The following is a 14,788-nucleotide window of genomic DNA, read 5'->3' on the forward strand; positions in this document are numbered from 1 at the left end:
ATTTTTTGCAGACTCGATGCATCTGGTCATAAAGGTAACTGTCACTTTCAAATCCTGATATACATACGTGCATTTGTCATCGTCAGATTACAAGCCCCCAACCATTATCTTGTGGCTCCGATGAGGCACCACAAACAGCTCCAGCGCCATCTACGTTTGAAACTTCGCGAGTGGTTTATTTGACGTCTTTGTTCTCAGAAGGCAGACAGGGATAGCGTGTGGCTTCTTTCCAGAGAGGCTGTCTGTCTGCTACAGCCGGTGCACAATGCAGGACCCTCAGGAACAAAGTCAGGGCAGGAACAAAGACTTGGAAGCAACGCCGCTCACACAGCTCACAAAGGCACACGCCTTACGCAATTTCATCCTTCATTCTTACAGCAGGCAGGCAGAAAACGAAACGAGAATGAGTAATAAGCGAGTCGGAGTGTTTCTGTAAAAACGTGGTATGCTTTAATAACTCTGAACAGGTAATTCTTGTGTGACGGCGCTGATGATATCACCATTGCAGTGGAGCAGTAACTGTTGGACACAGTAAGTGAAAGGCGCTGAATCCGACACCAATCATTGTTAAGACCCCATGCGTCCAAGGATGTAATATCATAACAATGCACTGTCCCGCTTCCTCCAACACCAACACCCACACCCACAATCTTCACTGTAACATAAACAAAGAGAATTGAAACCATTACCAACCAAATGAAACCACTTCTGCCATCACATGACCACTCTCAGGCTACACCCACCTTTGTCCGGAGGTCTAGCCTGCCTTCACTCATCCATTTTGACCATTTTTGTGGTGGTGTCTTCCTCTCCCTCTGTGTCCCCTCTCCTCTTCCTCAGACCCTTCATCTTACGCGTCTGCAGCTTTTCCAGGTCCTGCTTCTGCATGTGCAGCCGACCAAATTTGGTGCCAAAGGCATCATGGGAAATGTTCTTTTTCTTCTTGGGCTGGGGGGGAAAAATAGTTTAAAGAATTACAGGAATGAATTATATAAGGTGTGGAATGAGTATCTGTTTGATTAGCAGAAAAAATAAATCATATTTTCTATCTACTGACATTCTTTTAGTAGTAAGGATTTCTTAATATGCGCACATGCTTTAACCAAGTAAACTGAATCAGGTGTATGCAGAGGCTGGCCATTACAGGCCATAAACTATTGTAATCTGTCGGACCAAAGAGCGATTCCTTTCCGTACCCTCCGCTCCCAGCCATGTGAGCTGGTATCAGGAATACTGGCCAGCGTGTGTGTTTGTGCACAGCCGAGAGGGAATGGAACACCCCGTTTGCAACCCTGCAGAGTGTTTACTTTGAGACCATTCTCTTCCGTAAACACAATTCTACCAATACGTTTAATTTGAATTCCAATCAACGCCCGAAAGGACCTGTTTACAGCCTCTTAGAGACTTTGTGTGCTTCTTTCAGGGCGCAGGGAAAACACAAAGTAGTGTGAGGGAGGGCCTGAATAAAGGTCCCAGGCCTTTATCTTCACTATGGAAGGCTTTGTTTTGTGATTACATGTAATGAATAAGTAGCAACAGTTTAATAACTTAGGTTATGATTTTAGCCTGGCAATTTTTTGCAGTCAGACATTTTTAAAAGAAAAAAAATCTAATGAATACTTTTTTCTTTAGTAGCATGTTTTTGTGCCTATCTACTCATTATTTTAATAAATATGGGCACTGTATATGCTATAAGACATCTGCTAAATAAACTGTCAACAACTTTGTGAAGAATTTGTATTCATACAGATTCATACATTTATTTTGGGCCAACATAATGTAACCACTGACATCTTTGCAATATGAATTGATAGACGCTGAGCAAAGTATAAACTATAAAGCCCTGTGGAACGCTACTGCAAATATGAAGCATTATTTTTTCCAGCACACAAATTCTGCTTCACTCCATTTGGCTCAAAGGGTGGACATGTATTTTATTCTTCTTGTGGAGCCAAGGAATTAATAAAACTAATACAAGTGGGGAAACCCGGTCTTAAGAATGAGTTCAGCTATTTTTGTTCTCTTCTTCCCCACTTCTTAATCATGCCGGCAACACAGTCTCTAAAGGCTGTTCATTGGTTGCTTTCATCTTTCCCAGCCAATCAGATTTGCAAAACATCCTGCAGCATAACTAACATACAGTGAGACGGAAACAACAATGTAATTGACATGTTTTGCCTTATTCTGAAATGCACAGGGTATAGCTGGGGTGTTTACTGTAACTGTCAGGTGTTCTACCTTCAGAGCCTTGGGCTGCCGGTGTGCAGTCTTATACAGGTCGTCAGAGGCCAGGTGTGTTCTCCTCATTACAAAATCGAACGAGGGTCCCATCTCCTCCAGCTCGATCCTCGGTGTCCGACACCCAGACTTCTTCAACAGGACTCTGCACAAAAAAAAGCAAGGCAAGGCAATAAGCACGCAGAGCAGTCAATGTTTCCAGCGCTCTCCAGCACAAAGCATAATCAGAGCTTCAACTTTGTAACGAGGACCATCTACGCAGAAAAGAGAGAGAAAAATTAAAACAAAACTCTGTATCCCATATCTACCCAAGTGCCTGCATATTGCTATTGAATGACTCTGATAGCCATTCTCTGAAAAAAAAAATCAAACCCAAGGAAAGTGATTGACTGAATGTACAGAGTATTCACAAATTAACCTGTTAATGCAATCAGTTTGGATGTGCAGTGAGTGCATCTGAACAAACACTCTCCTTGAGTTTCACCTTTTGGTTCTCATTAAACGGGCGCAAAAGAAGTTTCACGGTCTTATATACATGTAAAGTAGTACCAGTAGAGTGAAATTGTAAAATAATGCAAATAGTTATGTACTGAAAGACTATGTTGAGGTATATGGTAACAGCTGCACTCAAGCACTTCATGGTTTTGAGGAACAGGACTAGTTACATCAGGGTCAGAGGTGAAACCCAAGCGGAGCTCAGAGTCTCTCCCCACCACAGCTCACATGTGAATAATTTAGTGCCCTGCCACATACAGCAAGAACACGCTGAACCGCAATCTCAAGTCGAATACTTTGGCTACTCCCAGCTCTCGAATCTGACATGTGGATGATGCAGTGCAGAAGCTACGGGCCAAATATTTCTCCTACACACAGTCCCTCTGAAATCATGCCCTTCAGACTGCATCTCGGTCCCACCTCAATCCCCACCCCCTAACACCTGCTATTTGTATTACTTGTGATTTATTTTACATGTAATGTTGCAATGTGTTATGGATTCTGTGATCTCGTGACTGTGATGTATGGTAGTGTGTGTACTTGGCTTCCCTTAGTTTCAAGGCTGTCTAGTCTGTTTGCACAAGTTAACTTGTAGCAGGGCTTTAACAATGTTATGCTCACATTCACTGGTCTGGGAGTGTTGTTATCCTGGTCTGACACTGTTGCTCATTTAACTGGAACTGATACATTTTTGTTCTTTTGTGCTGGAAGTTGCTTTGGATAAGAGCGTCTGCTCAATGAAAGTAATGTGATGTAATGTAATCTAATACTGGAACTCTGCAGACAAATAGGCTGAAGTGGATTTCTGAGGCCTTAAAACCGCAGACTGAATGGGTTTTCAGCCGTGACCGTATCTGTAGTGAAGTGCAGGACAAAAAGTCGGACAGAAGGCCATACTTGTAGCTGCGCATGTAGATCTTCCCCTCAAGGGCCGTGAAGTGAAGGAGATGCTCCAGTCCTGCCAATCGCACAGAGGGCACGGTCGGGCCCCTGAAGAAGTCTGACAGCAGGAAAGCAGAAGGATCAAAAGCCTGTCTCGCCTTAGCTGACATGCAGGAGACCAAACACGCTAACACACATACCTTTGCTACAGACATTTTTCAGGGGTTTGCTTATGACACTGTCAAAATGTGAAGTAAAACTGCAAACTGCAAGCTCCCGGCACTCTGCGCTCAGCTAATTGGAGGGTGTCTGGGACGAACTCAATGACCTGCTTTTTCTTTTTTTTTTTCCCTCCCCCCAGCCTCTTCTGAAATCACATGACTCGCGAATCACCCGGGGAGTTTTCGTTTCATTACAGCCCGTAAGAGGGCTCTCCACAGAATTCAGGCGCGTGGTCCCGGCGCAATACAACAAATTAATGTTCCAAAAATGACCTCAGTGCAGGCTGTCCCTCAGCGGGGAACGGATGCCCCCACCCCACAGGAGGTTGTACCTGTGAGAATACTCCGAAGGCGTTTGTACTCGTTATCCGTGTCAAAGGCCTCTCCTGCAAACACCAGCAGGGGCTTGGTCCCCTCAGGGCAGGTGCTCTTCTGGATAAAACCAATAACACATTTTGTGAATATGACAGGGAAAATGGCAGAAGATAAATAGCTTATTTCCTTTCCTTATTACCTTTTTGCAGTGTTTTCTATAAATCACAAAATACAAATGAGAGTGGTGTTGGCAGTGTAAATGTTTAGCAATTTTAATTGGTACAGAGCCAACACAAAACATTCCCTTTAAATTGGAAATTGTGTTATACTGGAATTGGATCAATCCTTTCATCAGTTAAATTAAAAACCTATTACAAGCCTTACAGGCTTGCCTTAATTTTCACATGGCTGCTAGAAATTCATTGTTAGTGATAGAGCTGTGAAATGTACATTTCAAATAACTCTCCACCACTTTAAGTACAGAGCTTTAATTTTGCATATGCATTCATGATCACTGCAGCATACGACAAAGACAGACCAAAGACAATGCTGGCTGTCTCTCTCTCCAAATGTTACCTTGATTTCTTTCAGAGACGTGAACTTCTCGATGCCCAGCTCAATCATATCCAGCACATGGAAATCAAACATGCGACCTGAAATTCAAAATCAGATCAACAGAAAAGGTCACGGTTTTATCTCCAGTCCAAAGTACATATACTGCCTTCTTTCTTTTTTTTTTTTTTTTTAAAAAAAGGTATTCTTACCAAATATGAGGTTGTTTGGTCGTTTTTTGTTGTGTGAGCCGAATAAAAACAAAGAGCAGTCAGACTTCTTGGAAAAAAATTCCTGGAAATCAAACCAAGACGTGTATCATCATTATTCTGCATTTTCAACTCATATATTTAACTTTAACTTTAGTTCATAATACCTCAGTTGTAAACTTGTAAACTGTAAAACTAACCTGTACAATTGTAAATTAATTGTGATGTTTGTTATCTTTTGATTATGTGTGACATACATGTTGCACCATACAAATATTAATGCAAGTGTAAACTGTTGACAATAACCCTTAATATAATAGGGGAAAGGGTCATGAAAAGATGTCATCGTAAAACTGGCAAAAAGAAATGAGGAAGCAATAGACCCTTGTTTTCATCAAAGGGTTCGTATGAAAAACAGTTCAGATGAAATAAATTCCCAGTCACACATAGAACAGTAACAATATCCATTAACAATAAAAACATGTAAATCATTCATGCTCAAGAACGTGGAGCTGGTTTCACCACAAACATAACTGCAAGAATGATCTCAAATACAACTCTGTCAAATGATAAGGACAAAAATAGCTGAGTTCACCTTCAGAATGATTTCACACAACATACCAACAATAAAACACATCAACTAGTGTTATTTACAGAATTGACACGGCCACAGATAGAGTATTTGAAAAAATGTGAATCCTCTGGTTTGACTGATCACAACTTAGAAATAATAGTGACTTTGTGACTATGGTCTACAGCTTTTCTCATCATTCTTATTGTGAACAGGCCTTCAAACACTCATTTCAAAGCTGCTGTGCTTGCAAAAAGCAGAAGGAAGCTCTAGGTGTTCCGGTCTTTAAGTGGTATAGGTAGTAACTTCTTTACTGCATACTCACCAATGACGTCTGATCTTCAAATGGACGTGTTATATTTTTCCTTAAGGACAAAGCGCAGATGAACCCGGTTAAACCTTGCTTAATAAGACAACCCTCTAAATGTCACTTTTTCCAAAACCACCAGCCAATAATAAATGAAGAAAAACGTGTTTATGAAGGCTTTATTTAAACGTTATGAACACCATATGAAGGTACGTGTACTGTTATGTATAACCACAAAAAATATACAATTTGTCATAATGGTTTTCAATGAATCCATATATTTTGCTTGTTTCGGTAAATGTTTAACTGATGTATGTCACGCACTATAAATTCAGTTATTTTTTCCACTTCAATACAACATGTTTTATGTTCCTTCTTCCTTAAAGAGGAAATACATTTACTCAAACACATTATTTAGATGACAGGTTTACACAGAATTAATAACTACTTACTTTTTGTACAGAACAGCACTAGGTTTCTTCAAGGCATACTGCAAAACAAAAGTGACAGTGTATATTAGCACATTTCCTCTGAAACCTTACACATTTTTCAATTACAGAACTTAGGGATACACAAAATATTATCCATTTAAATGTCTCCTTGGTTATGCAGTCAGTGGGAAAGATTCAACACATATTATGGAACCATCTTGCCATATTAAAGTTCGGTAGAATATAATAGTAGCTTTGATAACTAAAAATTAAGGCACAAATACAAGTGACACTTACAATATCCTTCAGGGCTTGTGTGACCGTTTCACTTGTGTTCCCACCTTTAATTAGCATGGCAGTCTTAACGTTTTCTATTAGTTTGGGCTCTCTGCCTTGCAGAAATCTTTTGGACCGCTTGGTTTTCGGTTTTCTGAGAAGGGAAAAGCGTATTTACACCCAATCAATATCAGTGACAGAGCTATTTAAATATACATAAGAAAATGATTCAGTTGCTTTATAACATAACGTATAACGTCAGAGTAACAACTTCATGCAATTAGCTGGCTTGTTAGACACCTGGTTGGTGGCTCGTTGTGTGTGACACGGGACCAGTAACCCATTATAATGTGGACTTTAATTCCACCTTAATTCTACCCGATTTATTGTTCACTTAGCAATGACCAAAACTGTGGTTTTAGCAACTTCGCTTACATAAATAACACGAATTCACGTTCCGTTCATGCTGCGTGTCAGCTGTGACACCTGGTTGATCTGCTGCGACACCACTAATTAAGTGCAACATTATTTATTATGGTACACTGACAGTCCTGAACCCGATCTGGTAACCACCCTAACGAGTTGCTAACTTTGATAGTCTAACAAGCGAGGATGTACGGCGATTTAACAAACATAGACTAGCTTGCTACAGTGTGGCATGAAAAGACTAATCGCGTATTCTAGAATATTTACCCGGCGATTTTCTCATTTCAGATCAGGTAAAATGTAAAACTTACACAACGCCGTCCAGTTGTGTCATTTTGATAGAAGAAGGTTCCGTGATTCAAGGGGAAAACTTTTAATCCATCCAACTCCACGTGAGTACACCACGGACAGGCAAACAGGAAGGGACCCGACGCAGTCGCATGCTTTCTGCGTCATTTCCGCCACGCTGTCTTGACGTGTCTACACAGTTGAAAAGTACTGATGTACGGTACGGATCTTTAGATCAGCGTATTTTGTCGCAATCAACCAAAAAACTACAGTGTATGGCAGTTAATTGTCGCGCAGGATTCTTAAATACGGAAATGAAGACCCGTATACATGATTTTTGTATATTATTAATAAAAATTTAAAGGTTCACTACAGCAGACCATTTGGTCTGGGATATAAGGTATACGGTGCATTTTTGTCTGTAGTCTAGTAGACTGGGAAAAACTTACTAATCCCCTCGTGCAAATTTTGGGATGCAGATCTGCAGAAGTGAAAAAGGGGAACTAGGAAGGTGGATTCTCAGATCTGCACTCTTGGCCAAAAATAAGCAGGCGTCCCCAGCTCACATGTAATAAATATTACAGTAAGAAAGATGCCCACCTCCAGGTTTGTGTGCTGGGTTAGGAGAACAATGTGTCCAAACAGCCTACAAATGAAACCTAAATTCCCACATCAAAAGCTATGAATTGTATGTGATTAGGCAGTTCATGCATGTGATTTAGGTATGCAAAGGAAAAGCACATAGAGATAGTAAATAATAGTTTAGTAAATGAATCTTGATTATATTTAGATGTGATTATGGTACTGGTGTTGCTAGGCACATTGAGTTCAGCTTTTTCTCCTTTTTTCCCTATATATTTTTATTTTTATATTTTCTATACGTGCATATCTTCATACCATATGTATTGCCATATTATACATACATCATATATATCATTTAGTATCGGATAACTCCAAACAATGTATGAAATACGTCAAAAGTGCTCTTTCGGGTCATCGTTAGTGGAAGTCTGGTATAATGCGTGATCGTGAGGCACCATGTGAACACCACATAAGGTAATGTTGAACTTATAGATTATTATTATGCTCTTTGTGCATGTTAGTATAATATTAGGCACTGGTCTTAAGGATAGTTGTTATGCATTGTGTACACTAAAACTGCTGTTGTATACCTATGTATTGCTATTGGTTCTCAGCTTGAAACTCAGTCATTGTGCTACTGGCTCTTGTGTAGAGTGTGTTCTTGTTAGTTGTGCTGTTCTTCTCCTATATGTTTTGTGTATCTTGCCAAGATGGTTCTGTTAGTCACTCATACCAAACGGGAAAGAATAATCAATAAATCCATAAATAAATGAAAGGTAGGTTTATTACACTTCAACAATCCTTAATATAATATCGAGTCAGCTGTTAAATAAGATGATAGTGCTTTAAAATGTTCTATTTATACAGCGGAGGTATAAACTTAACATCGGACAGGCTACAATCCAACATCAAAACCAGACCATTGGTCATCCTGCGTGCCAAGTCGGCTGTCATAGTATCTCTTTATCAAAATGTGGCATGTCCTTAACAGTAATAAAAACTTTAATAAACTGTATATTTTACTGTGCTTACAAAGGAAAACATTGTCAAGAAAATTAACTGTATGGACGTGCTTTATGCTATGTGTGTATTTCAAAAAAGAGCCACTAGATGTCTTCATAGGCCAGCCTTGAGAATGCATCAGCCGGTAAATCCTTGGAAGTGTGCTCATGCTCGGGTTTTGTGCTGATAATCAAGACTTGCTCACAGAGAACCTTACAAGGGTGTGTTCTCCTTTCTGCTGTTAATAAGGTCAAATCAGTCCTGCAGGTAGTGCTAGTGGTTATTAGTACATTAATATCCTAGTCAGCGTTGAATTACTTGTACAGGAAGCGTAGCAGGTGTGCGGTGGGCTAGTGCGACAATCTTGGACTAGCTACCAACCACTACCATTTTTTTTGGAGGGGTCATCTTTAAAAACCCTCTCTTAGGGGCTTGACATTGTAATAATAATAATAATAATAATAATCATAAAAATGTAACACTAAGCTTAACGTTTGGTGGAGCTACGAAAAACTTAAGGTATGGCTTACAAACTGCAGTTCTACATTTTTTGAGAGTCCTCACATATCCCTTTTTATTGAACACGACAGTAAAAAAAAAAAAAAAAAAAAACACGGAAGCATGCAGCACTGGCGCAGACTCAGAGGGTTAGCACAGGACAAGAATTAGTTGACTGTAGTGGAAATGCAAATCATTTCTAATCGGGCACAACATCCCCGTTCCGGCCGTGCATGCGAGGGGTACCAGACTCCTGAGAGCCCGAGTCTGTGGTGAACCTCCTGCAGGATGCGCCATGGCCAGCGTAGGCGTTCAGAGACCTGGACTTCCCCGAGGAGGTCTCACGAAGGGTTCCACAAAGCATTAGTGAAATGATTTGTTATATGTATGGTATGGTGTATTGTATCATGATCACATATTCCAAGATAAAATAAATCCTTGTCAGTGAAGTTTTCTTTTTGACTTCCAAAGGAATTGTGACACTGCAAAATTAGGAGGTTATGGTGACTGCACTTGTAAGTTTTCTTCTCTCATGCCATATTTAAATCCGCATTTGAAAGAAATAAATATTTTTGATGTCTATGCATGATAGGTTCAGTGTTCCTAGTATTTGCGGCTCTTTATCAATGGATCTACAGGTTAGCTACACTGGTTGTGCAAAATGAGTCGAGTTTCTTCACTGGGTAAACCTTGTGCTTTCACAATCACAGCCAAATGCTTCAGGTTTACAGAGGGAAATGTACACATTTGACTCAAGATTTTCAAGCTCTCTTTAACCCAGCAAATCTTCCATCAATTAACCAAAATGTTTTGTCAGCTTCTAATTTTCTCTCAATTAATTAATTTTTGAATAGCACTGAGGATCAGCCACAAATATAACATTACTGAGGCAGCTCTCTGAGGAGAGGTTTTTCACCTTGGTAACACCACAAGCTAATTGTGCTATCTGACCCATAATTTTAAGTGGGGTATTACAGTCAAATCCCATTTTTTACTGTCAAATCCCAACAGTTTAGCTAGTTCAATGTGGTTTATGGTCATCATTTTAATCCTCAGTAATATTTAATGCCAGAAAAATTACTTTCTGTACAAACAAGGTAAATTATTTTCTGGGGGTATTTTTTTAATGTGGTAAACCATGCAGATGGAATGGTTCAGGTGTAGGCATAAAAAGGGAAGCTTGTGGGAAGGGACAGGCAGAGGAGAGCAAACATCTAGCTAATGACTGTGACTGTGGTGATCCGCTGGAATGTGAACTTTGTTTCTTTGCCCCCTGTTTACAGAACCTGCTGTTATCAGGGACCAGAAAGGAACAATGTTTCCTGCCAACTAAGAGCAGGAACTCATTTTATGCATTTTATAAATACTGGTTTAATTGAGTCATGCAAAAAGTTAAGATGATCGTTATTAGGGTCATTACAGAAAATACCACAATGGTGAGTATGCTTAGGGCAGAGCAACACAGAAACTTGTTTCCTGGATATAGGATACAGCACTGAAGTATAATGAATGAATGGGGTATAATGAATTGGGGCTCTCTCCCTGAATGTAATGATGATTTTTTTGCATGGATTCATAACATCAAACATAGTGTCAAAATAGGTTTGTATTAGCATGTTTAAAATGTGTGGCCTTTGTCTCTCCTTGGGGGAACCGGGTATGTTGAACGCATTCAAACAAGTGATACAAAATGCAGCCTTAGGTGTTAGATTGTGTTTGTGCTGTTGAAAATTAATTCTGGAGGGACATGTTGCATGTTTTTGTAATACCGGAGTGTTTACCAGGATTTCCTGGTTAATACAGAGCTGTTAATGTTACGTTATCACCAACACTTTTCCTCTGTTGGTGTTATCAGTTTCATTTGATAAGAAAACAAGGCTAATGTATCGGAGTGCACAATAATTCTCACATTTCTTAGATAATTATGACAATCCTTCCATACCGATTCTACTACAGGATTAGCAAAGTTAAGTGAAGTTCAGAGGCTTCTTCCACTTAGCAAGAGACTAACATACAGCTCTGCCTACATATACATTCATGTATTTAAGCTGATAAATTTCTCCATCAGTAGGATTTTGCTTAGATCCAAATTTGATCAGAACTGGGTGGTATCAGAATTTTAACAAAAAATTTCTTCACAACATGTAGTAAGGCTTCAGAATTGAACATGAAAACTCAACTAGTGATTAAACTACAAACATACTCAGTTTCAAAGGCTAAAGTAGACTGACATATTGTGGAAGTGTTGCTCCACACAGTCGTCTTCAGCTTGTATGCGGAAGTGTACGTAGTGAGTGCATCTGTATAATGTCTGAAGAGTGAGGTGTACATTAAAATAACAGGAGGACAGAGCAATATTTTTTATTAAAGCATCAAGCTCATAGTACAGATATATTTAGCACATCTTGACCAACCAAAGAATAGCAAAAGAATTTAAACACCAAAGTTTCCCTTCAATACATCCTGATACTCAGTCCTGCAATGGCGCCCTTCCTCGTTATTCTACGAGAAACCCCTTCAATCCCTTCCCCGGGAAAAACTACAAGGGACTCAAGGGGAAGGTAGAAACAAGGTGAAACACACAAAAAACCCACGATCCAAAGATTGTGAACGTCATCTCCTAACTTCAATAAATTGGTTTGGAACACTGGATCAAAACAAAAAGAAAACAATACAGAACAGTAGAACAAAATTGGTCCGCGGCAGAAACTCATTCCTTAGAAAATGTTTTGGAAAAAAAAAAAAAAAAAATCTCATTACCATACAGTGTAAAAAATGCATTTGACTCATTTTTTTAAAATTCATATTTAAATATATAAAACTGCCGTGTTCCAAACCAATTCAAAAAGACAACTCAATTAGACACTTTCCAATTCAATTACTTCAAGAGTAAATGACTTCATCCAAAAACAGTCACCTTGGTGTTGTTTATGGACAGCGCTGGTGCAAATATACCATCAACCTGTCACTCGTGCTCCTAAAACAATGGCTGCTACTGACCTCACTTTCAAATGTTGCTGTATGGAATTCACCCAAAGGACCCTGATCAGAGCTGGCTCTCGGGCAAAACTGAAACCACTCCAAACGCCACGTCAGACATACTGGAGGGATACAGTTTCAAATATCATCTTCACCCCGATCCTCGCTCGAATCACAACACATCTCACTTCAGCGGTCCTTTTGGTCTGAACTCCCTTTTCTCGGAAATCCCCGTGTTTTTTTCCCACTTGCCTTATACTCCACAACCCACACACTTCAGAGGTTTTAGGAGCTTTCCTGAAACATCCTCCCAAGTCCATTCCCAACGGGGAAACCGAAAACGTACAGTGCATCTCTAATCCTCCAGAGTGCTGAAAGCAGTCCAGGACCTAGGCGCAGAGACTAATTCTTCCTACTGGCTCCAGATCTGTTGGCAGAGTCAAATTAATCTGCATTCTCTGGCAGGAGAAGCATCATAAACACCACCAATCAGGCAAACCAAAGGACAACCAAGCGAGATCTTTCACAGATGAATGCAAAAGTTGAAAATATATGTAAAAAAAATTTCCATAACTGAATACTAAAGATCTGCTTTCAGCACTTCAGGATATTAAAATGAAAATCAACCCAGTAACCCAGGAGGTATCACCACTTGTTCAATATAAACACGTTACATTATCAGGATGTCTCAGTAATTTTTTTTTTTTTTATATCCAAATTACAGCCAATAAAAGAAAGGAAGATGAAGCACATGGATTACCTGACACAGGAGGAACACAGCGCAGCTTTACAACACTGTCAAGCAACACGGCACTAGTAGTCACATGCACCACGGCGTGACAGGATCTTTCCGTCACCGAACAAAAGGGCATTGACACTACTCCAAAAAAACTGCAATGGAGTCACATTTTGGACCAATTCACTGCAAAAAACGTCTGCGCACAACAAAATTAATAAAACGGCAGTTTATGCAACAGTTATGTGTGGAATGATCCGGGACGACCCTGGCATGCTCTGATCGGCAGGCGTCTATTGTGTGGTTACCGATTTCTGTACAGGGGGGAAAAAAAGAGAGAGAGAGAGGGTGTATATTGTTTAGAAAAAGAAAAATGCTTTGCTGGGCAACCGCTGCGCTAAGCAAAGAGTCGGATTCATTATTCCCCATTCAGGCCCGGACGGTGCAGCTCAGAGGGGAGCCACACAGTGTCAAGCATGGTTCTGGGGCCAGCTGACCCGTCACACTCTGAGCAGGGAGGGCGGTTCTGCTCAGCCCAGAACAATACGCCTCCTGCTGGATGGGGGAGGCCCTTGCGCTGACCCTGGACCGCCGCCACCCGGGTTTACCTGGCAACATCCGACACCAACTTTAAAAGGGGCTTACTTAGTGCATTTATATTCTAGCAGGGCAAAGACTATATAGACAATTTGTATACATTCAAAACACGGCAAATTCTTTCACTAGAAAAAATGGTGAAAGAAAGAGCCTTTCAGTAGATTGCTTTGGTTTTTTTTTTTCTTAAAAAACATTTAATCTGATTGTAATCTTGCTGACATTAATGTTTCTGAAATCACAGACTAAGGAGGTTCTCAAACAAGAGCCGTCCTCTTAAAATGTAAGATGAAATCATAAAGTGCACATTTACAAGGTAGCCAGTTACTCATATTAGAAGCTACTTGTTTCATTTGATTGTTATTTCTTTAACTAAAGCTCATTTCTGCGGGTTAGGCTTTAAAAAGTGCTCTGCCCAAACACGTGGCCAAGTGACTGTGATGACAAAAATGTGGGCGGAGTAAACGAAGTGGTTTGTGGATCAGACTTTCAAAGTAAATTCCTTTGTGCCCAAAGCAAACTGCTGCTGCCGAGGCTTCAGGGTCAGGCAGCCGGGCCCTGCTGGTCAGCTGGGTGCAAATACGCGTTACACGGCTTCTGCCTGGGACTCTGTACTGCCCAGTTCCAACAAACTGCACTCTGCAGTTTCAAAAAATACATTTCTTGCAGTGAAAAAAATGGTAACCAATTCGATTTGCACTGCATTTAACTGAGTGTGCAACATAACCAGAACTCTGGACTAACTAGAACCAGGCATTTAAACACCTCTGGACTGGGTTACAGTAAGAACTGATCTTGACGTATCTATAGGGAAATATACGGCAGTGTTGCGCTGTGGGATTTTGAAAGAACGGACAAGTATGTGGACACTGCAGGATTAGATGCTTTTATATACGTTTAACCGCTTAACACTGCACAACACTGCAGCAAGAACAGCAAAGGGAACAGCGCAAAGAAAAGGAGGGAGCCAAAGAGAGGGGTGTGTGTGTGTGTGTGTGAGAGAGAAAGAACCCACACGTTAAGAGGGTAACAAAGTGCACTCAAAGGCCAAAAAAAAAAGAGATGCAGAGCACACTTAGAAAAGATTACAGGGTTATCACTTCACTTTCCTAAATGGTAAAGTGAGCAAAGTAACCACACAACACAGGCGGGACCCATCGGAGCATGTCAGGGCCCTGCTCTAGTG

The 14,788-nt window shown here is 40.3% G+C and overlaps 1 protein-coding gene across 1 annotated transcript; it reads right to left on the reverse strand.

Moving 5' to 3' along the window:
* Window positions 1-104: 104 nt before the first annotated feature.
* Window positions 105-7,353, reverse strand: rpf2 (ribosome production factor 2 homolog). Its single transcript, XM_036550042.1, has 11 exons — window positions 7,235-7,353; window positions 6,519-6,651; window positions 6,243-6,280; window positions 5,809-5,848; window positions 4,916-4,997; window positions 4,728-4,804; window positions 4,169-4,268; window positions 3,631-3,733; window positions 2,239-2,383; window positions 744-948; window positions 105-655 (listed from the first exon to the last, which is right to left on the reverse strand). The coding sequence occupies exons 1-10, from the start codon at window positions 7,255-7,257 to the stop codon at window positions 769-771; spliced, it is 921 nt and encodes a 306-aa protein (XP_036405935.1). The 5' UTR covers window positions 7,258-7,353; the 3' UTR covers window positions 105-655; window positions 744-768.
* Between the last annotated feature and the right edge of the window lie 7,435 nt (window positions 7,354-14,788).

Source organism: Megalops cyprinoides, chromosome 17, assembly GCF_013368585.1.
Source record: "Megalops cyprinoides isolate fMegCyp1 chromosome 17, fMegCyp1.pri, whole genome shotgun sequence".
Lineage (NCBI taxonomy): Eukaryota > Metazoa > Chordata > Actinopteri > Elopiformes > Megalopidae > Megalops > Megalops cyprinoides.

Bases quoted from the DNA above. Each gene is read 5' to 3' on its own strand.
- rpf2 (XM_036550042.1), bottom strand. From the start codon at position 7,257: ATGACACAACTGGACGGCGTTGT. The intron at 6,652-7,234 runs GTAAGTTTTACA...TTCCCTTCTCAG, and splicing joins ACACAACTGGACGGCGTTGT to AAAACCGAAAACCAAGCGGT. The intron at 4,998-5,808 runs GTGAGTATGCAG...TTTGATTTCCAG, and splicing joins TTGAAGATCAGACGTCATTG to GAATTTTTTTCCAAGAAGTC.